This window comes from Erinaceus europaeus, chromosome X (assembly GCF_950295315.1).
Source record: "Erinaceus europaeus chromosome X, mEriEur2.1, whole genome shotgun sequence".
Lineage (NCBI taxonomy): Eukaryota > Metazoa > Chordata > Mammalia > Eulipotyphla > Erinaceidae > Erinaceus > Erinaceus europaeus.
Window position 1 is genome coordinate 491177 of NC_080185.1, and position 27368 is coordinate 518544.

Sequence of the window (27368 nt, forward strand, 5' to 3'; positions counted from 1 at the left end):
CTTCGTTTTTTTAATGTAATTACTATTGTTGTTACTGATGTCGTCATTGTTGGCTAGGACAGAAAGAAATGGAGAGAGAAGAGGGGAAGACAGAGAGGGGGAGAGAAAAAAAGACAGACACACCTGCAGACCTGCTTCACCACCTATGAAGCGACTCCCCCGCAGGTGGGGAGCCGGGGGCTCGAATGGATAAAACAACAGGGATCCTTATGCCGGTCCTTGTGCTTTGTGCCACCTGCGCTTAACCCGCTGCGCAACCACCCAACTCCCAAGCCATTGCGTTCTTTATGGGAAAAATGGTGGCCCTGGATTGGGATAGTGGCAAGTAGAAACACACTGTGGTGGATCAACTTTGAGAATCATTTATGTGATGATCATCTATGGGGAAGACATTTTCAAAAGAAACTTAAAGTTTGAGACTCAGACTCTAAATCAAGCCATTAATACAGTGACTGGATGATACTGAAACTGGCTGTGAGAACAGTGCTGAAGGAGTCGAGTTTAACACATGCATTATTTCACCAACCAGACCACTTTTTCATTCAGCTAGAGAGAGAGACAGACCTAGAGAGAGAAGGAGAGCTACCACAGCACTAGAGTTTCCCTTCTGGTGCCATAGCACCTCTTACAGGTTGCTTGATCCTGGGCTTCACACATGGCAAGAGACATACAAGTCCTACTTGGTGAGCAATCTCTACAGCTCCTAGAATACATATTTTAAAAACAGAATAGGCATGATATGGCTAGATTTTCTGGATCACATACATAAACATGGCTACATTCCTTTCTGGGGACTCTAGCTAGTAATCCATAACCAGTCTCATTCAGTAAAAATGTCCAGGGGAAAAAGTAGCTTTCCAAATTTAAGTAAAGTGGGGGTTATTAAATAGTCCAGGGGTGGAGCAAAGAGGATTCAGGTCCTGGAACATGATGGCAGAGGAGGACCTAGTGGGGTTGGGTTGTTATGTGGAAAACTGGAAAAAGTTATGCATGTACAAATTATTGTATTTACTATCGACTGTAAACCATTAATCCCCCAAGAAAGAAATTTTTAAAATATAATTGTGTTGCTTTCCCATCTTCACAACCCAGGATTAATTTCGGCCCTCACCACATTGAAGGAAGACCCTGTAGTGTCTCTCTCTAGCTCTCTCTTTTTTCTCCCCCTCCCTTCTTCCCTCACTATCTTCTTCTATCTAAAAAGAAATAGAAAGAGGTGGGAAAGGAAGTTTATTCTCCAGAATGATGATTTTTTTATGAAGTTTCCTTGAAAGAATGGTGGTAATGAAGAGAGAGAGAGAGAGACCATTTACTTTATATCTTTCTGGTTATCTGGTCTTTTTCTTTCCCCTTTTTCCTTTTTACAAAGGACAAGTTTTATTTTGTTATTAAATTCAAAATAATGGAATACTTCAAGTAATAATGCTTACATGGAGTTCTCAACCTCCCCCAGCATAATTAGTCACTTTCAGCTTTTTCTTTGCCTTTTTTATTTGTGATTAAGAGTAGGTTACTAGATTGTAAGACTTTAGTGCGCAGTTGCACACCGCACCACCACGAAGTTCTCTATCCACACTCTCCCGCCCCCCCAAAGATAGCCACCAGAGATCTCACAGGCTTAGAAACATTTGCTTGTTTTTCTTTCAAGTTCATTAGTATCAGTTCTCTAAATTCATGGAATTTAGAGATGAGTGAAACCATCGGTAGTTGTCTTTCTTCTCTTATTTTGCGGAGCATAACCACCTCCAGTTCCATCCAGTTTGTCCCAAAGGATACAGTATCATCTTTTTTGATTGTGGAGCAGTATTCCATGGAATATATGTCCCATGATGTTTTCAGCCAGTCATCTGTTAATGGGTATTTAGACTGCTTCTACTCTTTAGCTATTGTGAATAATGTAGCTATGAACATAAGGACGCATATGCCCCTTGGACTTAGTGTTGGAGCGTCCACTGGATAAATGCCTAAGTGTGGTATTGCTGGGTCATAAGGTCATTCCTTTATTTGTCTAATGGTTCTCCATACTGTCTTCCAGAGGAGCTGCACCAGTTTGCATTCCCACCAGCAGTGTAGCAATGTTCCCTTTTCTCTACAAATTTGCCAATATCTGTTGTTTCCTGTTTTGTTGATGGAGGCCATTCTCACAGGTGTGAGAAGGAATCTCTGTAGTTTTAATTTGCATTTCTCTGTTGTGAATGTCTTTATGTGTCTGTAGGCCATACGTATCTCTTTTTTGAAAACTGTTTAGTTCTTCGGCCCACTTTTGTATTGGGTTATTGCTTTTCCTTCTGTTGAACTGTACCACTTCTGTATAGACGCTTGATATCAGTTGATTATCATATGTGTTATGTGAAAACATCTTCTCCCACATAAAGTAAAAATAAAAATAAAAAATATATGCATATACATATACATATACATATGTGCATATCTGCAGCCTTGGGAGAATGGGTACATAGAACTCTGTGGTGGAAATGGTGCAGAATTATACCCCTATTGTGTTCTAATTTTGTAAATCAATATTAAGTCACTATATATATATCTTCTCTCATTTACCGGGTTGGCTGGTTGTCCTTGTGTAGTTTGCTTTTGATGTATAGAACCTTTTTAATTTCATGTGATCCCATTTATTTACTCTTGTTTTCATTTCCCGGCCCATGGGATTGAATCACCAAATACATCCTAGATGTAAAGATCCTGAAAAGTTTCACTGGTGTTTTTTTTTTATATTTATTTATTTATTCCCTTTTGTTGCCCTTGTTGTTTTATTGTTGTAGTTGTTGTTGATGTCGTTGTTGTTGGATAGGACAGAGAGAAATGGAGAGAGGAGGGGAAGACAGAGAAGGGGAGAGAAAGACAGACACCTGCAGACCTGTTTCACCACTTGTGAAGCGACTCCCCTGCAGGTGGGGAGCCGGGGGCTGGAACCAGGATCCTTACACTGGTCCTTGTGCTTAGCGCCACCTGCGCTTAACCCGCTGTGCTACTGCCCGCCTCCCTCACTGGTGTTTTATTCTATAAATTTTACAGTGTCTGATCTAGTATCCAGATCTTTGATTCATTTTCATTGTGTATGGTGTTAGTGGTCTAGTTTCTCTTTTCTTTTTTTAATATTTATTCCTTTTTGTTGCCCTTTTTATTGTTGTTGGCTAGGACAGAGAGAAATGGAGAGAGGAGGGGAAGACAGAGGGGGAGAGAAAGACAGACACCTGCAGACTTGCTTCACCGCCTGGGAAGCAACGCCCCCGCAGGTGGGGAGCCGGGACTTGAACCGGGATCCTTCCGCTGGTCCTTGCGCTTTGTGCCAGTGCGCTAACCCGCTGCGCTACCGATCCACGCCCTAGTTTCACTTTTCTACATGTGGCTGTTCAATTTACCCAGTTGCATATGTTGAAGAGATATTCTTTATCCCACTGAATGGTTTTGGCTCCTTTGTCATCTATTAAGTGGTTGTATATGTGTGGGCTCATTTCTAGGCTCTCAACACTGCTCCATTGATCCAAGTCTCTGTCTTTAATCCAGTATCACACTGTTTTGATTATCATTGCTCTGCAGTATAAACTGAAGTTGGAAATCATGATACTTTTTTTCCTTTTTTCGCAGAAGTACTTTGGCTATTTGTGGCTTTCTGTAGTTCCACACAAAGTTTTGGACAAGTTGTTGAATTTACTTGAAAAGTGTCATTGGGATCTTGATAGGGATTGCATTGAAATCATAGATTACTTTTGGTAAAATGGCCATTTTGCCAAATAATTTAATAATGTTTATTCTTCCAGTCCAGGAACAAGGAATGTTCTTCCATCTCTGTGTGTCCTTCTCTTTTTCTTTTAATGGTGCCTTATAGTTTTTGTTGTAAAGGTCCTTCAATTCCTCCATGTGATTCTTCCCAAAGTATTTTATCTTTTTGAGTTCCATTGTAAATGGGATTGAGTCTTTTCCCCCCCTTTCCTCTGACTCCTTGTTTGTATACAGAAATGTCACAGTTTTGAGTGTATTGGTTTTATATCCTGATACTTTACTGAATGTATTAATTATTTCCAGTAGAATTTGATGGAGTCTTTGGGGGTTCTCTAGGTATATTATCATGTCATCACCAAGGAGTGATAATTTGATTTTTTCCTTTCCTATCTGTATGCCTTTGATATCTATCTCTTCATGTCTGATTGCAGTGGAGAGCACCTCGAGGACTACGGTGAATAACAGTGGAGACAGTGGACATCCTTGTGTTGTTCCTAATTTTAGGGGGGGAAACTTTCAGCTTTCTCCTATGGAGAATGATGTTAACTGTGGGTTTATCATAAATAGTCTTTACTATGCTGAGGATTTGTCCTTCTATTCCCAGTTTTTGAAGAGTCTTTATCATAAATATGTGTTGGATCCTGTCACATGCATTTTCTGACATCAATTGATAATGACCATGTGATTTTGATCTCTCTTTTTGTGAGATATGGTGAATTATATTGATTGACTTGCAGATGTTGAACCATTCCTATTTCCCAGGGGTGAATTCCGCTTGGTCTTGGTGAATTATTCTCTTGATTTGAATTGCCAAGATCTTGTTCAGGATCTTTGCTTCAATATTTATCAGGGATATAGGCCTCTATTTTTCTATTCTGGTAGAGTCCTTTCCTGCTTTGGGGATCAAGGTGATGTTTGCCTCATACAATGTGTTTGGTAGAGTTTGTTCCTCCTAAATTTTCTGGAATAGTTTGAGTAGAATCAGTGTTAGTTCTTTGAAAGATTTATAGAATGTGTTAGTAAAACCATCTGTGCCTGGGCTTTTATTCTTGGGAAGATTTTTGATTACTGATTCAATTTCTGTTCTAGTGATTGACTTGGTTAAACCTTCTACTTCTCTTGGGTTAGGTTTGACAGGTAGTATGATTCTAGAAATGCAGCCATTTCTTCTAGCTTGTCCAATTTATTTGTGTAGAGATGTTCAAATACCCAGGTATGATTCTTTTTATCTCCCCATCTTCAGGTGTAATGTCATCTCTCTCATTCCTGATTGTTTTTATCATAACTTTCTCTCTTTTTCTTTTTGTGAGTCTACCCAGTGGTTTAACTCTTTTATTTAACCTTTCAAGGAACCAGCTCTTGGTTTCATTAGGGTTTATTATTATTATTATTTATCTCCTTTCTGGATTTTCATTAATTTTGCTCTGATTTTAACTATTTACTTCTTTCTGCTCAGCCTTTTGGGTTTCTTTGTTGCTCCTTTTCTAGTTGACTCGGTTGTGATGTTAGGTAGCTCACCTGAGGTCTTTGCTGTTTATTATTATGGGTTCTGTTGCTATGAACCTCCCTCTTAGGACAGTTTTCCCACATCCCAAGTAATGTTATTCTCCAAGTAATTTTAAAGTTCTCTTTAATTTTTTCAGTGATGTGGGTGTTATTCAGAAGTGCATTATTTAGTCTCCATTGTTTAGGTGCATTTCTTTGTTTCTTTTTGTGTTTGATTTCTGCCCTCACAGCCTCATGGTCAGAAAAGATGCTTTTTATGATTTCAATATTCATATACTTATTAAAGCTGTTCATGTGTCCTAACACATCATCAGTCCTTGAGAATATTTTATGTGCACTTGAAAAAAACTATATATATATTTCCAGAGATGAAAGGTTCTGAATATATCTGTTAAGTTCATCTAATCTATGACTTAGTTTAAGGCCTTTATTTCCTTGTTGAGTTTTCTGTCCTGAAGCTCTGTCTCTTGCTGTGAGAGGTGCATTGAGGTCTCCTATAATACTGTGCTATGGTCAATGTCTCCCTTGAGGTCAATAAGTACTTTACTTTGGGTTCAGACATGTTGGGAGTGTGCATATATCGATGATGATTATGTCTTTCTGTTCGATTGATCCTCTGATCAATATGTAGTGCCCATGTCTGTCACTTTTCACCTTCTTTGCCTGAAAGTCTAATCTATTTGATATTAGAATAGTTTACATTGTTGGCTTGGAATACCTTGTTGCAGCCTGTCGCCCAGAACTTCTGTTCATCTTTCTTTTGGATATGTGTCTGTTGGAGGCACAGAATAGATATATCTTGCTTTTTAATCCATTCAGTCATTCTGAATCTTTTGCCTGGGGAATTTTAGTCATTCACATTTAGGGTAATTTATTTCTTTTTAATTTTTATTTATAAAATGGAAACAATGGAAATACTCTATAAGGACTATAGAATAAGAGGGGTACATTTCCATACAATTCCCACCCCCAAAACTCTGTATCCAATCCCTCCCCTGACAGCTTTCCTATTCTTTGTCCCTCTGGGAGTATGGAGCCAGGGTCATTATGGGGTGCAGAAGGTGGGAGGTCTGGCTTCTATAATTGCTTCCTGGATGAACATGGGCATTGACAGGTTGATCCATACTCCCAGCCTGTCTCTCTCTTTCCCTAGTCGGGCAGGGATCTGGGGAGGTGGCACTCTAGGACACATTGGTGGGGTCATCTGCCCAGGGAAGTCAGGTTGGCATCATGGTAGCATCTGGAACCTGTGGCTGAAAAAGAATTAAGATATAAAGCAGAACGAATTGTTGACTAATCGTGAACCTAAAGGCTGGAATAGTGCAGATGAACATTTGGGGTCTCTGTTCTGGGAAAAGCTAGTAGGTCTATTTTAGGTATATTCCAAGGGGGCCATGACCCACCCAACTAGTTTTTGCCTTTGCCTGACATCTAATATGTAGGTAGACCCAGGTTATTGTCTGGAGAGATGGTGTCATAGTTGGAAAAAGGACTAGAAAGCTGGATCAGGGAAAAGAGTAGCTCCCAGATATGGTAAAAGTATATAAATATTGTTAACTGTAAACCCCATTTATTTGATCTTGGGTCCAGGTGCTGGCACACCTGGCTGAGTACACATATTAGAGGGCACCAGGACCCATGTTCAAGCCCCCAGTCCCCAACTGCAGGGGGTGAAGTGGGCCTGGGCCTACAGGTGTGTCTCTCTATCTATCTACCTATATATCTCTCTGTCTCCCTCTTCTCAATTTCTATCTGTGTCTATCAAACAATTTTCCATAAAAAGCTATTTAAAATATTTTAAAGAACCTCAATGAATTTGACTTTATCTCTTGATTTTTCTGACATTACTTCAGAAGCCTCCTCAAATCATCAGCAAATTCAATTACATCTCTACATCTATGGTTTTTGTGCATGTGCTTGGTCTCACCCCACATCACAGTGAACTTCCGTACCATACACACACACACAACCCAAAACCCAGAACGTTATAGATCTAGTGCCCTTTAATTGTGATTGGAAAGTTTCACATCAAATGCTACAGAGCTCCGATAGAGTTATATGAATTTTCTTCTTTTCCTACCAGAAAAATAAACTCATTGAAGGTCTTATGCAAATAAAGCGGTTTTAAAGCCTTCTGAAACGACACCACTGAGGAATTCACCGACTCCAAGTAAGTATTTTTTAATTCTTTTCTTTTCTTTATTTATTATTCACTTATTAGATAGAGCTAGAGAGAAATTGAGACTGAAGAGGGAGATAGAGAGAAAGAGACAACTGCAGTCACTGCTTCGCCATTTGTGAAGCTTCCCCCTGCAGGTGGGGACAGGGAGCTTGGACTCAGGCCCTTGTGCACTGTAACACGCACTCAACTAAGTATACCACCACCTGGGCCCTCCATGTAAGTTTTTATCAAGGTACTTTTCCCAACAGATATTCGCATTGCCATGTACTACTCATGGGTAGCTAGGAACAGTGAAGGCCTAGCTATTGCAAAGGTAAAAAAAAAAAAAATATATATATATATATATATATATATATATCAATAGAATATTAATCCCTGTCATACATAGAGCTTACTGTGCTGAGTACTTTGTTCCTCACACTAAACGAAAAACCTATTCTTCTTAGTTTCTGAAACAAGGAGGGAGCCAGTGCACGTTTACATCCTTTGCCCACAATCTCATACAGCCACTCCTACAGTGGAAAAGAAAGTGTCAAAGAGTTAGGGTAAGGATGACCAGCAGTGTCACAGATGGAGAGGCCCAGAAGGAGATCTGGAAAGCAGAGTATAATATGTGACTGAAAGATAACAATGAGTGGTTTAGGGGAGGAGGTAAAATGACGGAGTAGCGTGGACATGTGACAAGAAACCACAGCTAGAGAGCTAGAAACAGCTGTCCATTGCTGCGTGTGGAAGCTGCTAATTTAGCTTCTCTCCTTGGGGGAAAAAAAGATAATGCAGAGAAAATTCAGTGCCCTATTAGTAGGGCCCAGAGAGAGTTGGCTAGCCAGCAGCTTCCACATGAATCACCACACCTCAGGCATCTTTTGTTTTCATTCAGATAGAGAAACAGGGAGAGGAAGAGAGAGCACAGCACCCAACTTCCCCCAGTAGCATGTAGCATGACACCTCCCATGTGGTACCAGAGCTCTATCGTAGGCAGTGTGCAAGGCAAGACACTAGTCCTTTGGGATGAACTATTCCTCTGGCCGCCAGTCACCATCTAAAGCCCTGTGTCACTGAATATATCCAAAACCTCTTCACTGTCTGAATGTGGGCACACAGGCCCTTTCCTGTCTGTACCCTCAAACTCCAAAATAAAATAAACTTACCTATCTTCATTAAAATTAGTGATTTAAGGGCCAGGGAGAGAGTTAGATGTGTTAGAGCACATATGCCTGCCTGATGTCTCAGAGCTCCCAGGATCAGTGCCGGTACTACCATAAGCTAGAGCTGTGTTGGTCTGGTCTTTCTCTGTGTATGTCAAACATAATAAAGAAGTCTTTGTTAAAAGTTGGTGATTTTTTAAAAGGATGACCTCAGGTATATCGTAGAATAGGAACAAAACCACAAGGCACACACAGTGAAAAAGTAGAGGTGGTGACTGCACTACTCGTGTTTGGCTTGACAGATTTCTCTGTTGTTCGACCCTCTGGGTAAGCTGGTTAAATCTATTCTTACATAGTTAGATCTCCACAACTGTATCTGTAGACATCTAATGATGGTTTGACATTGCTAACTCCCCCCTTCTTGTTGGAGAATTTTCTAGCATGTGGTACCACAGGTTGTCCTATGTACAAAGGAGGCTCTGGGACCTGCTGCAGGCAGGAGTCACGAGTAGTACCCTTCAAAAGACCAGCTTCAGAAGTGGATTCCCATTAAGCAGCCATTGCTGTCACACAGCCTCCAAGTCTCAGAAGTGTGCTTGGCAACTACATGAAGATCATTTTGGTAAGATGTATGGGGAAGGATAATTCATTTATTTTTTTTTATTTTTTTATTTTTTTAATATTTATTTTTATTTATTTATTCCCTTTTGTTGCCCTTGTTGTTTTATTGTTGTAGTTATTATTGTTGTTGTCGTTGTTGGTTAGGACAGAGGGAAATGGAGAGAGGAGGGGAAGACAGAGAGGAGGAGAGAAAGATAGACACCTGCAGACCTGCTTCACCGCCTGTGAAGCGACTCCCCTGCAGGTGGGGAGCCAGGGTTCGAACCGGGATCCTTATGCCGGTCCTTGTGCTTTGCGCCACCTGCGCTTAACCCGCTGTGCTACAGCCCGACTCCCAGGATAATTCATTTTTAATTGTGAATTTTAAATAACATGAAATTTATTATCAATCCATGTGACTTTGTGAATACATGTGAAAATCTGCGTATGAAATGATTTCAAGTGCACAGTTCCTAAGATTGAACATGTGCAAGAACAGAGGAGACCTGTAAGCACCACCGCCTCGTGGCAAGTTCAAGGAGAGGCGGAGCACAGGTACCTCCAGTGTTGGCAGGAATCACAGAGCTTTGTGAGCAACCTGAAAGAGGTGCCGTCTACCGATGTAGGGGAACTACTGAAGGATTTAAGTCACAGCTCCTGGGGAAATATGTCTGTGACTGGTGTGTGGAGTTTATATGGGGGCAGAGAAATCAGGTAGGAGGTCTCAGACTATCAAGGTCAAAGGATTAGAAAGTCTGGCTGATTTAGTTGAAGTGGAGGACAAAGTCCAAAGGAGTTTGTACTCTGCACTACCTTCGATGTCAGCAAAATGGTTTTTAAGAGTTAATATTTTTATTTTTAAAGTTATTTATTGGCTGCAGTGGTACGCCCAGTTGACTTGACACATTATGGTGCACAAGGACCCGGGTTCAAACTCCAGTCCCCAGCTACAGGGGTGAAGCTTCATGAGAGGTGAAGCAGCTCTTCAACTCTCTTTCCCTCTCTCCTCAGTCTCCCTTCCCTCTCAATTTCTCTCTGTCCTACCAAATAAGTAAATAAGGAAAGCATTTTAAAAAGAGAGTTACTTATAATTCATGTGAAAACACAAAATGAGCCGGAGCATCACTATGGTGCATGTCCTGCCAGCTTTCAAACTCAGGGCCTCATGCTGAGACCCCAGCACTTTACACTTTACCCAGCATGCCCCTCTTGGACCACTGAAGGCTTTATATTTTCTAGAAAGGACCAGTTAATGTGCATTATAGCCTTTGTGGGCCACATGCAATCTCTGTTGCATCCTTTGGTCTTTATTTTTGTCTTGGGACACTTATATTATTTTTTATTTATTTATAAAAAGGAAACCCTGACAGAAACCATAGGATGAGAGGGATACAACTCCACACAGTTCCCACCACCAGAACTCCATATCCCATCCACCCCCTGATAGCTTTCCTAGTCTTTATCCCTCTGGGAGCGTGGACTAAGGGTAACTATGGGATGTAGAAGGTGGGAGGTCTGGCTTCTGTAATTGCTTCCCCGCTGAACATGGGCATTCACAGGCCGATCCATACTCCCAGCCTGTCTCTCTCTCTCCCTAGTGGGGCAGACCTCTGGGGAAGCGGGACTTCAGGACACATTGGTGAGGTCATCTGTCCAGGGAAGTCCAGTTGGCATTACGGTAACACCTGGAACCTGGTGGCTGAAAGAAGAGTTAGCATATAGAGCCAAAGAATTTGTTGACTAATCATGAACCTAAAGGCTGGAGTGGTTCAGAGATGATTTGGGTGTCTCCGCTTTGTAGATAGTTAGTAAGCCTATTTTAGTTATATTCCAAAGGGCCCATGACTATACTAGTGTTTTCGTTTTATTATATTTTGTTTTGTTTTGTTCTGAGCAAGTAATGTCAAAGATCACCTGAGACTGCAACAAGATGAGACTGGAACTACTTTAGGAACCCACCAAATAATCGGTGAGTGAAAACACGTGTGGCTCATGGACAGCGAGGAGCCTATGGAGAGATTCCTGGGGCTAAAGCCCATATCTACTCCCAAGGGGCTGGTAACAGTCTGGCAGTTTTTCAGTTGAGGCACCACCTGCAGTCTATGTTTTACCAACAAAAAGACTGCTGAAGGGAGGAGAGGACTCTCCTAAGACTCACCAAATGCAACTGTGAGTCTCCATTTCCTACTGTCCTCAGAGGCTGGAGCAGCAGGGTCGAGGTCCTGTGATGATATCGGGGGGCAGAGAAATGACCAGGAAAATCAGGAAAAGATCTGCATCACGGTGGCCTAGCAGTAGGGCTGTATAGTGGGAGACTTTCAACATTGTTCTCCTGATTAGAACATGGTGAATAATTGCCTCAGAACCTACAGACTATAAATGGGTCTGTTTAGACATTCACAGGGCCCAGTAGTGCTGCCCAGCTTAGCAGAGAAGCTGAATTGAGCCCAGAGCTGTGGATCCTTGGGGTATGGGAGTCTCTTTGCATATCCATTGTATTATCTCTCACCTACCCTGCTTTATCTCTTGGTCAGGAGTGAGTGATTAAGCTAAAAAACCAACTTATAGGTAAAAAGCCCTCAGGCTGGGAGTCGGGCCGTGGCGCAGTGGGTTAAGCACACATGGCGCAAAGCGCAGGGACCGGCGTAAGGATCCCGGTTCGAGCCCCCGGCTCCCCACCTGCAGGGGAGTCGCTTCACGAGCGGTGAAGCAGGTCTGCAGATGTCTATCTTTCTCTCCCCTCTTTCTCTCTGTTTTCCCCTCCTCTCTCCATTTCTCTCTGTCCTATCCAACAACAAAGCAACGTCAACAATGGCAATAATAACCACAACGAGGCTGCAACAACTAGGGCAACAAAAAGGGGGGAAAATGGCCTCCAGGAGCGGTGGATTCATGGTGCAGGCACCGAGCCCAGCAATAACCCTGGAGGAAAAAAAAAATTAAATAAATAAATAAAAGCCCTCAGGCTGCCATAGCCTACAGGAAAGAAAAAGAACAAAAGAGGTTTTAACAGCCACTGTGCTCCAACTCAGGAATACAACAAACAACTGTTAATTTCCACAACTTTGAACTCCTTAAGTACCTTACTTAGACACAAATCAATCCAGGAAAGAGTGATCAGTGGACTGAAAAGTGCTCTGAGAAGAACCTCATAACACATTATAATGATGGTTAGACCAAGGAGAAACATTGGAGAAATCAACAAGGACAAAAGTTCAGATAAAAGTCCCCCAAAGGTAGAAACACAGAAGAATAAGATCAACATCCAAACACTAGTTGAGGAATTAGTCACAGGAGTGAGGAAAGAGTTTGAAAAATTGTCAACAAAAATGCAGAAACAACAAATGAGACTCAGGAAAAAAAAACACTATCTCAAGGTTGTTAGAGAGCTGAAAGCTGAAATAGCTGAGCTAAGAGCACAGCTAGCTGAATAAGCTAATACAGTATCAGGACAGGGTAACAAAATAGCTGAGCTACAGAAAACAACAGAGGGGACATAGAATAGGACAAATGAGGCAGAAAACAGAATTAGAAAGATTGACAATTAATTAGAGAAAACTAAGAAAGAAGTAAAAGATCTCAAAAAGAGATTAAGAGATGCTGAAAGCAACAACAGAGACATATGGGCTGACTTCAAAAGAAATAATATACACATTATAGGCCTACTAGAGGAAGAAAGAGAAGGGGGGGAAGGAAGCATTCTACAGGACATAATAGCTGAGAACTTTCCTAGTCTAGACAACATAAAAGACACAAAGGTTCAAGAAGCCCAGAGAGTCCCAAACAGAATTAGCCCAGACTGAAAGACACCAAGACACATCCTATTTAGAATGGAAAGGAATAAGGATAAAGAAAGGATCCTGAAGGCTGCAAGATAAAAACAAAGAGTCACCTACAGAGGAAAACCCATAAGGTTAGCAGAAGACTTCTCCACACAAATACTACAGGCCAAAAGAAAATGGCAAGATATCTATTGAGTACTCAGTGAAAAAGGCTTTCAACCAAGACTACTGTATCCTGCTAGACTGTCATTCAGACTAGATGGAGGCATAAAAACCTTCTCAGACAAGCAACAGTTGAAAGATTCAACTATCACAAAGGCTGCCCTGAAAGAATTTCTGGAAGGTCTCCTACAAATAATTGTAAACATACCATATATAAGACCACTCTAAAAATCTACAATAATGGCATCAAAATATCTTCAACCTATAATATCAATAAATTTCAATCACCTTAATTCACCTATTAAAAGGCACAGAGTATGAAGATGGATCATAAAACACAGCCCAACCATATGTTGTCTGCAGGAATCCCCCCTAACTCAACAAAATAAACACAGACTCAAAGTGAAAGGATGGAAAAATACCGTACAAGCCAATGGATCACAAAAAGAAAGGGCAGGAACAGCAGCTCATATTTGACATGCTAGACCTTAAAATAAATAAATAAATAAATAAATAAAAGATAGGGATGGACATTACTTAGTGCTCAGAGGATCAGTCAATCAAGAGGACTTAATGATTATCAACATCTATGCACCCAAAGAGAGGCCATCTAAATACATCAAACATCTACTGAAAGAGCTACAGCGATATATTAACATCAATACAGTAATAGGCGATTTAAACACCCCACTCTCTCAACTTGACAGAACATTTCAGGCAGAAAATCAATAAAGAAATGAGGGAGCTAAATGAGGAGATGGATAAACTAGAACTATTGGACATTTTCAGAGCAAAAATGGTGATTTCACCATTTTCATCCCATCTTGGATGGAGCTTGAAGAAACCATGTTAAGTAAGTCAGAAACAGAAGGATGAATATGGGATGATCTCATCCACAGGCAGAATTTGAAAAACAGGATCAGAAGAGAAAACACTAAGCAAAACTTGGACTGGAAGTTGGTGTATTGCACCAGAGTAAAAGTCTATGGGGTGGGTGGGGAGAGTTCAGGTCCCAGAACAGGATGGCAGAGGACCCAGTGGGGTTGTATTGTTGTGTGTAAATCTGAGAAATGTTGTGCATGTAGACTGTAAAACATTAATCCCCCAATAAAGAAATTTTTTAGGGGGGGTGATCTATTTGAGTTTATCTTAGAAACTTGATGATAAACTGGGGCCCTAGTCGGCGAATCCTGGGATTCCCAAGCAGACATGATGGGCCAAGACCTTGAATAGATCCCTCTCTCCATTGTTACTGGTCATCTCTATCAGGAACAACACAATAGACACCTTTGTGGGCCCCCATAGGACCTTGCCCTCAACTTGGCTCAACAACAGTAGAGTATGTTCCATCCTCTGAAGGGAGGCTGGACAACATACTCTATCTTCCACCTGAGTTCCTATCTAGCTTCGGGGGTGGGAGAGAGACGACCAGGGACTCATGGTTGAGCTGGGAACGCAGTTCAATCTTTATTGATGAGGAATGCAGTTCAATCTATCTAATACAATCTCTCTTCATTGGAAAGCCCTGTCCTTTAATCTCCTGAAGCCAAAGTGTCAAGTCAGAAGAGGATGTACGTAGGATAGGGGGTGGGGAGAAGGAAAAAGCGCGTGAACCAGTGGGGATTAAAATGTGGAAAACAGGATGTGACTAGGAGAGGGGGCAGAGTGGAAAAAGAGCACAAACCAGTGGGGATTAAATCAGTGCGAACAAAACAGTGATTATGTAAATAGACCACAGTGTCAAGCAGTGCAACAGAAGGGGTCTTAGAAGCAGAATTTAGAAGCAGACCAACACCTGAGTAAGATGGGTCCTAAAATTGGGGCAACTTGGAACATTCCTACTCATGACCACAGAATGTGAGTTCAGATCTACAGGGATGCAGAGGTCACATAGGCTCCTAAGATGAATATGGGCCTCATATCAGATTAGATCAAATCAATGAGGTTTACAGTCTACAATATTTATACCCGTTTCCCATATTTGGGAGCTACTCTCTTCCCTGATCCAGCTTTCTGGTCCTTTTTCCAGCCATGACACCATCTCCTCAGACAATAACTTGGGTCCACCTGCATATCAGAGGTCAGGCTCAGGAAAAAACTAGTATAGTCATGGGCCCTTTGGAATATAACTAAAATAGGCCTACTAGCTATCTACAAAACAGAGACTTCCCAAATCTTCATCTGCACTATTCCAGCCTTTAGGTTCATGATTGTTCAACAATTTATTTGGCTTTATATGTTAACTCTTTTTTCAACCACCAGGTTCCAGATGCTACCATGATGCCAGCTGGACTTCCCTGGGCAGACGATTCCACCAATGTGTCCTGGAGCCCTGCTTCCCCTTAGTCCTGCCCCACTAGGGAAAGAGAGAGACAGGCTGGGAGTATGGATCGACCTGTCAACGCCCATGTTCAACAGGGAAGTAATTACAGAAGCCAGACCTCCCACCGTCTGCATCCCCATAATGACCCTGGGTCCATGCTCCCAGAGGGATACATAATAGGAAAGCTATCAGGGGAGGGGATGGGATACAGAGTTCTGGTGGTGGGAATTGTGTGGAGTTGTACTCCTCTTATTCTATGGCTTTTGTCATTGTTTCCTTTTTATAAATAATTTTTTTTAAATCCTGATGACCGTGATATATGAACCCAATTTTAAATTCCAAATGACTAGCTAGGTGCCCACTGTCTTAAACTCTTCATTTTTCCCAGTGGTTCTAACTGCCACTTTATTACATAACAATTCTCGATATGCATTTGGAGATTCTTTTGTGCCTGGTGTACCTTTCTGTTGTTTTTTATGTTTTTTTTTCTCTCCAAAATCATTGTTTTTCTCATATTTTTTAATTTTTATTACTGATTTCCTAATAGCTTACAAGATTGTAGTATTACAAGGGTAGAGATTTACGCTATACACACCACAACAGCCACCACCCCCATAACCACTGCAGTTCTCACAAAGCTTGAGTAACAGTTTGTGGTTTTTTTTGCACGTCATGTGTTTCAATCTGTATTCCACATATGAGTGAAACTAATAGTTGATCATACTCAGTGAAAGAGGACTACCAGATGATCACATGGTGCTTAATCCTAGAGGATCCATGCTATGTTTTAGTACCTGGTTCAGGTGTTGCTCTTGTTTGTCAACAGAAGTCTTCTTGGGGAGTCAGGCAGTGGCGCAGCAGGTTAAGTGCTGGTGGCGCAAAGTGCAAGGACCTGCGCAAGGATCCGGGTTCTAGCCCCCAGCTCCCCACCTGCTTCACAGGTGGTGAAGCAGGTCTGCAGGTGTCTGCCTTTCTGTCCCCCTCTCTGTCTTCCCCTCCTCTCTCCATTTCTCTCTGTCCTATCCAACAACAACTACGTCAATAACAACAATAATAACTACAACAATAAAACAACAAGGACAACAAAAGGGGATAAATAAATATATAATTTTTTAAAGTCTTCTTGAAGGAAATTCTGCAGTACTGATTTTACACATTTCTCCTTACTGAATATTTCTAATGACTATGGTTTTGCCTAGAGTTAAAATACTTGAACACTGTGATGCGATTTGATTATGTCTGGCTTCGAGACCACTGTCGTTCAGCATCTTGCTACAACTCTAAGACCCACCAGCGTAGCCTGGACACTGCCAGTGTGGATCTATGCATCAAGCCAAAGGCTATCCGTCTGGATGAGACCACACTCTTTTTTACATGTAAGTGAACAAGAGACTTGCTTTTCTTGGTCTACTGTTCTAAAGAACAATTGTTTTACTACAAAGAATTTGTCCCTTTCCAAAATGGGGTCTTTTACTTGCTGCTTTTTTTTTTAAAGTTTTATTTCTAAGTTAAGAGTATAGTGGTGGGCCTGGTGGTAGCACAATGGTAAAGTGCTCATGGTACCATGTATAAGGACCCAGGTTCAAACCCCTAGTCCCCACCTGCAAGGAGGAAACTTTCCAAGTGGTGGAGAAGCCTGCAGGTCTTTGTATCTTTCTCTTTCTCTCTGTCTCTATCATAAAAACGAATCAAATCTTTTCTTTAATAAATAGATTATTGTGGTCTATAACTAGTATCACACTTTTAAAATATTTTACTCATTTATGATAAAGATAGGAGGAGAGAAAGAAAGAACCAGCCATCACTCTGATACATGTGCTGCCGTGGATTAAACTCAGGACCTCATGCCTGAGAGTCCAATGCTTTTATCCACTGTGCTACCTCCCGGACCACTAACTAGTATCATACTTTAAAAAAGATTTTCTAGTTTTATTAAGATATATTTGAAGCAGGATGAGCAGTGTTGCACCTGGTTGAGCATATACTTTGCCATGCACAAAGGCCTGGATTCAAGCCCCTGGTTCCAACCTGCAACCGCAAGCTTCACGAGTGGGGAAGCAGGTCTGCATATGTCTCTCTGTCTCTCTCCCTCTCTGTTTCCCCTTGTCCTCACAATTTCTTTCTGTCTTATCAAATAAAATAGAAAGAAAAAATTGGGAAGAAAATGGCTGCTGGGAGCAGTGGCTTTGTAGTGCCATCACCAAGCCCCAGCAATAACCCTGGTGGCAATTTAAAAAAATAAAAATGAATGATATATTTGACACTTAGCATTCTGTTAGCGTAAGTGATAGAATGGTGTGGTTTGAGAACTATATCTACTGCAGTAAGCTTACTTGAACATCCATGGTTTCATTTTGCTCTTTTTCTGCATGCATGTTGTGTCCAGGACACAATCTCTTAGCAGCTATCAGTATAAAGTGCAGCGCTATTAACCATCATCGTTCTGTGTATCAGCTGGAAATTTCTACCCTTGGACCACCATCAGCCATTTCTCCTGGCCTCCAGACCCTGGAAACTACCAGTCTAGTCTGTGTCTATGAATTTAATAATTAATAGATTTCTAGTTGAAGTGACCTTATTTGTCTTTCTCTGACTGATTTCACTTAGCATAATGTTCTCAAGGTCCAGCCATACTGACACAAGTAACAGGACATTTCTCTTTGTATGGCGGAGTAACATTCCACTGTGAGTAACCCACATTTTCTTTATTCACTTCTCTGCTAATAGGCACATACATTGTTTCCACGTGTTAGTTCTTTTAAACAATCCTTAAGTAACTGTGAACAATAGTTTTTTTTTTTAATAGAGCACTATTCAGCTTTTGTTTATGGAGGTGCAGGGAATTGAACCTGGGACCTAGAAGCCTCAGGCATGTACCCAACAATAGCATTTTTATTGATCTATTTGATAGAGAGATATTGAGAGGGGAAGAGGAGATAGAGAGAAAGAGAGACACCTTTAGACCTGCATCACTGCTGTTGAAGCTTCCTCCCTGCAGGTAGGGAGTGGGGACTTGAACCTGGGTCCTTGTGCACTGTAATGTGTGCACTCAACCAGCTGTGCCACTGCCTGACCCTGAAAAATTGACTTTTGAGGTTTCTTGGTTTTTCAGAAGTGGCATAAGTAAAGCGTATGGAATTTCTGCTCTCCATACTGCTTTCCAGTTCCATTCCCACCGACAGGGCTCAAGGGTTCGCTTCTCTTCATATCTTCTCCAGCACTTGCTGTTTCTTGACTTTTGAACAAAGCCATCCTCACAGGCGTGAGGTGACAGTCTCATTTTGGTTTTGATCTGCACTTCCCGAATAAAGGGAGAGGAGCCTTTTTTCATGTGTGTGACTTTTTTTTGAGAGGCGTCTAATCTCATCCACACAAGTTTAAGAGAGTGTTTTTGTTGTTGAGTTGTAGTTCCTTCGATCTCAGAGTTTGTGCATCGATGATAGCTGGGGTAAGGGCTATGGAAAAGAGAGGAGTAAGCTAAAAGCTAGTGGGATTTTTTTCCCTTTATCATTCTTGGATAATCTGAATGCTGTTGAGGGTCTTTATGAAGTAGTTATAATTCCATAAATGTGTTTACCTGCTGGGAAGAACAATGTGTTTATTAATTCATACCACAAATATTTCTTAGGAATATTATATACACCCATTTTAATTTGATGTCATAAGCAATACAGCACTGGGTAACTGCCTGCCAAGAATAACATTCTTTTAAAAAAATTTTATATGTATTTATCTTCCCTTTTGTTGCCCTTGTTTTTCATTGTTGTTGTAGTTATTATTGTTATCGACGTCATCATTGTTAGATAGGACAGAGAGAAATGGAGAGAGGAGGGGAAGACAGAAAGGGGGAAAGAAAGATAGACACCTGCAGACCTGCTTCACTGCTTGTGAAGCGACTCCCCTGCAAGCAGGGAGCTGGGATTCTTGTGCTTTGCGCCACATGCACTTAAGCCGCTGTGCTACCACCGGACTCCCCAACATTCTTTTTTTTAAGATTTTATTTATTTATTAATGAGAAAGATAGGAGGAAAGAGAGAAAGAAGCAGAGACATCACTCTGGCACATGTACTGCCAGGGATCAAACTCAGGACCCCATGCTTGAGAGTCCAAAGCTTTATCGCTGCACCACTTCCCGGACCACCAAAAATAACATTCTTAACCAGTCAATTAGTGATAGTATAATCATTATCATAATGCCATTTCTTTTTCCTTCAAAGGGCCGGATGGTCACATAACTAGATATGATTTGGATTGGCTGGTGAAAAACAGCTATGAAGGGCAGAAGCAAAAGGTCATCCAGCCCAGAATCTTATGGAATGCTGAAATTTACCAGCAAGCCCAAGTCCCATCTGTAGACTACCACAGTTTCTTAGGAACCAAGGAGGGACTGAAGAACTTCCTGCAAAACTTTCTACTCTATGGAATTGCTTTTGTAGAGAATGTCCCTCCCACTCAAGAACACACAGAAAAGTTGGCAGAAAGGATCAGCTTGATCAGGTGACTGTTAATTTTCTGATGTCTACTTAATTAATCGCTAGAGCATGAACATCGTTCTGGAACAAAAACAAATGTAGCAGGCCTGGTTACCCTGGCTTCTAATGTTGAATATTTCATGGCCAGAATAAGGGCATTCCTATCTACAGTGTTTCGAGATCTCTAAAGAGACTTATTTGGTAACTGTTATGAAGACTTCAGAATACTGAGATATTTTGCTAGCCCAGCCCAGTGACCTTCATGGTGAGAGGACTCACAGTACACCAGAAAGAGCTCTGTGAGACAAGAGAAGTAGCTAGTTCGCCCTCATCGCCTCTGTTTGCCCAACTTAGCAATGAGAGGGCTGACTTAGCTGTCTAAAGATCACCCAAAGATGTCATTCAGAGACTGCTTGTTAGTAGCACCCCCTGTACTACTCCATAGCATGTCGCCACCGTCTGCATGCCCACTAGTTCCTTTCGGTCATCACAGCGATCCTGTCAAGTGTATGTTACCTCCATCTCTGCTGCTGAGTCAGGGGAGGCTAAGATTTGTATTGAGTGAGTTCCCCAGAACTGTCCTGCTGACAAACGGCAGTGATGCTAAATACAGTGTCCTTCCACTTGCCGGTCTATGTTTGAGGTGGCGTATGGGTGCTTGTTCCTTAGAGACTGCATTGTTTTGATCAGCACTTTCTTTTTTATGTAATAATAGCAAGATAGCTCGTTATGTAGCAGACAGTAAGCTGGGTAGTTTGCTTTATGTTAGTGGAGCATAGTCAATAGTTTGAAAAATGTCCAGTCAAGTAAGCCGTACTAGTAAGCAGTAAACTGAGGGGACTTTAGAAACGCTGGTTCCAGTGGAAGAACATTTCCTGTTTGGGGGCCGGGTGGTTGAGCGCACATATCACAGTGCTCAAGGATCCAGGTTCAAGCCTCCGGTCCCCATCTGTAGGGGGAAAGCTTCACAGGCGGTAAAGTAGTGCTGCAGGTGTCTCTCTGTCTCTCCCTCTCTCTATCTCCCCCTTCCTCTCAATTTCTGACCGTCTCTATCAAATAAATAAAGTTAATAAAAAAATTTTAAAAGGGAGCTGAGCGGTAGCACACTGGGTTAAATGCACATGGTGCAAAGCGCAAGGACGGGCCTAAGGATCCCGGTTCGAGCCCCCCACTCCACCTGCAGGGGGGGGGTCACTTCACAAGTGGTGAAGCAGGTCTGCAGGTGTCTATCTTCCTCTCTCCCTCTCTGCCTTCCCCTCCTCTCTCCATTTTTCTTTGTCCTATCCAACAACAACAGCTATGACAAGAATACCAATGACAACTACAACAAGCGCAACAACAAGGGCAACAGAATGGGAAAAATGGCCTCCAGGAGCAGTGGATGCATAGTGCAGGCACCGAGCCCCAGCGATAACCCTGGAGGCAAAAAAAAAAAAAAAAAAGAACATTTCCCTTTTGGACTTGAAAGCCTCAAAAAATTGGATGAACTTTGAAAGTTAGCAAATAAAAGTGACCTTTAGTCTGAACTAAGCCCACAAGGAACATGACTATAAAATCAAAACCTACGGTGTGTACATCAGGAAGAGATTGAATAGTAAAATATCAAATCTCACGAAACAATTACTGTCATGAATTATTCTTTTCATCGGTTGCCTATTCCTCCATGCCCAGAAGATAGATGAGGATCTACATTAATCACTCCTAGAAGAAGCAGCTTAGGGGAGTGGGTGGTGGCTTACCTGTTAGAGCCTAGGCATTGCCAAGTCCCAGGCCCCCGGTTCAAGCCCCCAGTTCCCACCTGTAGTTATGCTTTTCCTTTTCTCTGCCTCTCTCTCCCTTTCTGTCTCTTTCTGTCTCTCACCTTCTATCTAGAGGAAAGACAAATGGCTACTGGGAGCAGCAACATCATGCAGGGCAGACACAGTCCTAGTGATAACCCTGGTAGCAAAGCAAACAGACTAAAAACACTTCCTTGTTTCCATTGAGAAAGGTGAATACAGAACTGTGAAGGCTGTCAATGGTAGGTATGGAAGAGAAATCGAAAGCTTTCCCTCTTTGATCAGGTATAAGACAGGGTTGTCCAATATCACCATTATTGTACAACATAGACTAGGAAGTCCTAGCCATACCAGTGAGGCAAGAGAAAGAGATCAAAGGGGCACAGATTGGAAAAGAAGTCACATTGTCAGTATTCACAGATGATAGGAGAGTATATATAAAAAAAAACCCAAGAGAATCCATTAGTAAGCTCCTAGAACTTATTAAGCAATATGGAAAGGTCGCAGGATACAAATCAACACACGTGAATCAGTGGCATTCCCCTATGTAAGCACCAAGTTAGAAAAAGAAATTGAGAAACAGATCCCATTCACCACAGCAGTTAAAACAATCAAATATCTAATAGTAAGCCTAACAAGGAAAGTGAAAGATCCCTATACTGAAAACTATGAGTCACTATCCAAAGAAATTCAGAAAAATACAAAGAAGTAGAAAGATAGCCTGTGCCTGTAGATAGAAATAACTAACACCATCAAGCTGATTATCCTAATCAGAGCCATATAGATATTTAGGCAATTCCTATAATTCCTATCAAGGTACCACAAAATTTCTGGGGTTTTTGTTTGTTTGTTTCCTGAAAGAGTGGAAGGGTTTTTTTTTTTTCTTCTTTTTTTCTCTTTATTGGGAGGGTTAATGGTTTATAGTCGACAGTAAAATAAAATAGTTGGTACATGTGTAAAATTTCTCAGTTTTCTGCATAACATTCTACCCCCCTCCCCCACCTAGGCCCTTCTCCACCATAAGACTGGACTTTTTAAAATTTATTTATTTATTATTTAGAAAATGGAAATATTGACAAGAACATAGGGTAAGAGGAGTGCAATTCCACACAGTGCCCATGCCCAGAGCTCCGTATCCCCTCCCCTCCCTTGATATCTTCCCTGTTCTTTATCCCTCTGGGAACATGGACCCAGGGTCATCGTGGGGTACAGATGGTTGAAGGTCCGGCTTCTGTAATTGCCTCCCTGCTGAACATGGGCATTGACAGGTCGATCTGTACTCTCAGCCTGTCTCTCTCTTTCCCTAGTGGGGCAGGACTCTGGGGAGGCAGGACTCCAAGACACATGGTGGGATCCTCTGCCCAGGGGAGTCGAGTTGACATCATGGTATCACCTGGAACCTGATAGCTGAAAAAGAATTTAGATATAATGCAGAGCAAATTGACTGACTAATCATGAACCTAAAGGCAAGAATATTACAGATGAAGATTTGGGGTCTCCATTTTGGAGAAAGCTAGTAGGTCTGTTTTAGGTCTATTCCAGAGGGTAAGATAGGGCATATGTACATGTATCCATAAGTTAGGGGGAAATAAATACCTTAAAGCAAAAGTCCACCATGATTTGCAGTGAGTCAATAAATGAAGCAGGAAAGTATAAAGAACTAAAAAGATACTTTAAAGTACCTAATGAAACAGTTTCTACTTAGACCTAGATACCCTCCTCACCTACCTCCTAGTACACATCCCCCAATCACTCCAAAGCTAACCATGTCACATCACTCCAAAGCTAACCGTGTCAGAGAAAGTAAGGACTTCAAAAGCTGAATAAGGGCAAGAGACTGTCACACTTTAATGATAACTCTTTAGTCACTACCAGGCCACCCCATCACCTGGGGCCCTAGTCAGGGAGCCCTAGGGTTCCCACACAGATATGATGGGCCTAGACCTCTAACAGATCCCTCTAGCCACTGTCAGTGGTCATCTCCATCAGGAACAACACAATGGACCCCTTTGTGGGCCCCCATATGACCTTGCCCTCGATGTGGATCAATAATGGTAGGGACTGTTCCATTCTCCAAAGGGAGGTTGGACAACATACTCTACCTACTACCCGGGGAAGATGGATCCTGAAATGAGTGCAGCCTGGAATGTTCCTAGCCGTGACCACAGAATGTGAGCTCTGGCCTATAGGGATGCAGAGGTCACACAGGCTCCTGTGCTGACTCTGGGCCCCAAAGCAAACCTGTGAGGTTTACAGTCAACAATATTCATATACTTTCCCCATATTTGGGAGCTACTCTCTTCCCAGATCCAGCTTTCTAGTCCTTTTTCCAACTATGACACCATCTTCCCAGACAATAACCTGGGTCCACCTGCATATTAGATGTCAGGCGAAGGCAAAAACTAGTTAACTCATGGGCCCTCTGGAATATACCAAATTTCTTTACTAGAGCAGAACAACAGCTACCAAAGTTTATCTGGAGACAGAAAATTCCTAGGATTGCCAAAACAGTCTTCAGAAGAAAAGGACAAGGATAAAGTCATCATGATTCCAGATCTCAAACTATGAGGCTACTGGGTGGAGTCTGAAGGAATCACATTGAGATCAGCCAGAAAGAGAAGGATGAATCTTCTCACAGACAGAAGTTGAGAAATAAGAGCAGAAAGGGAAACACAAAGCAAAGGACTCGGGAGAGGGGAGGCTTTCTGGTCCTGGTGCCTGAGGGGAGAAGAGGACGGAGGCTGAAGGTTAGAATATTTTGCAGAAAACTGAGAAATTTAAACATGTACCAACAGCTGTATTTACTGTTTACAATAATCCCCCAGTAATAAATAAATATATAATTCTGTCTAGTACTGGACCCAAAATAGACATGCAGACCAGTGGACTTGAACTGAGATCCCCCAGATAATCCCCTGTACCTGCAGACATCTAATTTCTAACAAAGAGGTCTAAAACATTAAATGGAGAAAGAAGAATCTGTTCACCAAAAGGACTTGGGAAAATTGAATTGAAACATGCTGAAGAGTGAAACTGAACCACCACATTGCACCACACGCAAAAGTAAACTCCAAATGGATCAAAGATTTGGATATCAGGCCAGAAATAATCAAATACTTAGAGGAAAACATTGGCAGAACTATATATATATATAATTTATTTATATAATAATTTAATAATATAGTAATTTTATATTATATAATAATATAAATAAATTTATAAATAATTTATTTATTAAAAGGACACACTGAGAAAACCATAGGATAAGAGGGGTACAACTCCACACAGTTCCCATCACCAGAACTCCGTCTCCCATCTCCTCCCTTGATAGCTTTCCTATTCTCTATCCCTCTGGGAGTATGGACCCAAGATCATTGTGGGATGCAGAAGGTGGAAGGTCCGGCTTCTGTAATTGCTTCCCTGCTGAACATGGGTGTTGGCAGGTCGATCCACACTCCCAGCCTGTCTCTCTCTCTTTCCCTAGTGGGGAAGGGTTCTGGGGAATCAGAGCTCCAGGACACATTGGTGGGGTCGTCTGTCCAGGGAAGTCTGGTTGGCATCATGCTAGCATCTGGAACCCGGTGGCTGAAAAGAGAGTTAACATATAAAGCCAAACAAGTGCAGAACTCTTTCAACATAAGCTTTAAAAGTATGTTTGACACTTGTGTTTTCCTTGCATTTATATTTGAATTAGCAAAGATGTTATAAAAGCTTATATGGAAGAGAATGCTATGTTTTCCTCTAAGTATTTGATGGTTTCTTTTTTTTTTTTACAATTTTTAAAAAATTTAATTCATTTATTAATGAGAGAGATAGGAGGACAGAGAGAAAGAACCCGACATCACTCTGGTCCATGTGCTGCTGGAGATTGAACTCAGGACCTCCCACTTGAGAGTCCAATGCTTTATCCACTGTGCCACCTCCTGGACCACTTTTTTTTTTTTTTTTTTTTTTTTTACAATTTTTCCCTTTTCCTTTTTTGTTCTTTTTTCTTTACATTTATTTATTTATTATTGAATAGGGACAGAGAAATTGAGAGAGGAGGAAGAGATAGAAAGGGAAACAGAGAGACACCTGCAACCCTGCTTCACCACTCGTGAAGTTGTCCCTCTGAATGTGGGGACCAGGGGCTTGAACCTGGATCCTTGTGCACTGTAATGTGTACACTTAACCAGGTGTGCCACTGCCTGGCCCCAAAATATTTATTTGTTTGTTTGTTTGTTTATTACCAGAGCACTGCTCAGCTCTGGCTTATGATGATGTGGGTGATTGAACCTGGGACTTTGGAGCCTCAGGTACAAGAGTCTCTTTGCATACCACTATGCTATCTACCCCCATGTATTTGATGGTTTCTAGAACAATGCTATATCTTTGATCCAGATGAAGTTAACTTCTGTATATGATGAAACGTGATGGCCCGGTTACATTCTTCTCCATGTTTCAACTCAATTTTCTCAGCACCACTTCCTCCATTTTGATTTTTGGGCCTCTCTGTCAAAATTAGATGTAGGTGTGGGGGCTGACTTATAGACTCTCAATTCTATTCCACTGGTCTGTGTGAGTATTTTGGTTCCAATGCCAGGCTGTTTTGATTATAGTGGCTCTGTGGTATGTTTTGAGGTCAGGAAGTATAATGCCTCCATTTCATCTCTTCTCTCAGGATTGCTTTGGCTCTCCTGGGAATTTTCTGTCTCCAAACATTTATGTATCTTTTGTTCTGCTCTTGAAGAAATTTGGTGGGACCATGATAAGGATTGTGTCAAATCTGTATATAGCTCTGGATAGAATAGTCATTTTGACGATATAAATTCTTCCAGTCCATGAGCATGGGATGTCTTTCCATTTCTTTGTATCTTTTTCTCCTTCCTTGAGAAATATCCTAGTTTTCAATATACAGGTATTTTCACTTACCCTATTAGGTTTATTCCTACATATTTGATTTTTTTTTTTTTTTTTTTTTTGCTGCTCTGGTAAATGGGATCAATCTCTGGATTTCTTTTGCCTCTACTTTGGTGTCTGCATAGAGGAATTCCACTGATTTTTATATGTTGACTTTGTAGCCTGCCACCTTACTATACTTCTTAAAGTAATTTTCAGGAGTTTTCTCCTGCATCTTTTGAATTTTCTTTTATATATATATATATTTTTAAATATTTATTTTATTTATTTATTCCCTTTTGTTGCCCTTGTTGTTTTTTTTTTATTGTTGTAGTTATTATTGTTGTTGTCGTTGTTGGCTAGGACAGAGAGAAATGGAGAGAGGAGGGGAAGACAGAGAAGGGGAGAGAAAGACAGACACCTGCAGACCTGCTTCACCGCCTGTGAAGCGACTCCCCTGCAGGTGGGGAGCCGGGGTTCGAACCGGGCTCCTTATGCCGGTCCTTATGCTTTGCGCCACCTGCGCTTAACCCGCTGCGCTACAGCCCGACTCCCATCTTTTGAATTTTCTATGTATACTATCATACCATCTGTGAACAGTGATCGTTTTACTTCTTCTTTCCCAATCTATGTCCCTTTAATCTCTTACTCTGGTCTGATTGCTATGGCTAGGACTTCTAAGACTATGTTGAGTAGTAGTGAAAACAGTGTGCAGCTCTGTCTTGTACCTGATCATAGAGAGGAAAGCCTTCAATTTCTCTCCATTGAGTATGATGTTGGCTGTAGGATTGCTCTAGTT

At 41.5% G+C, this 27368-nt stretch overlaps 1 protein-coding gene across 4 annotated transcripts in view; it reads left to right on the top strand.

Annotated features, from left to right (window-relative positions):
- TMLHE (trimethyllysine hydroxylase, epsilon) overlaps positions 1-27368 on the top strand; it is a 70267-nt gene that overhangs the window by 19540 nt on the left and 23359 nt on the right. For 3 of the 4 annotated variants that reach the window (XM_060182867.1, XM_060182868.1, XM_060182869.1), the window contains 4 exons: positions 7328-7414; positions 9005-9196; positions 16641-16817; positions 19659-19938. The exons of the other annotated variant lie outside the window; for it this stretch is intronic. In XM_060182867.1, the coding sequence (XP_060038850.1) occupies positions 9016-9196; positions 16641-16817; positions 19659-19938 (638 nt within the window). In that variant the 5' untranslated portion in view covers positions 7328-7414; positions 9005-9015. The remainder of the gene's footprint in view (positions 1-7327; positions 7415-9004; positions 9197-16640; positions 16818-19658; positions 19939-27368) is intronic. 4 annotated transcript variants of the gene reach the window in all.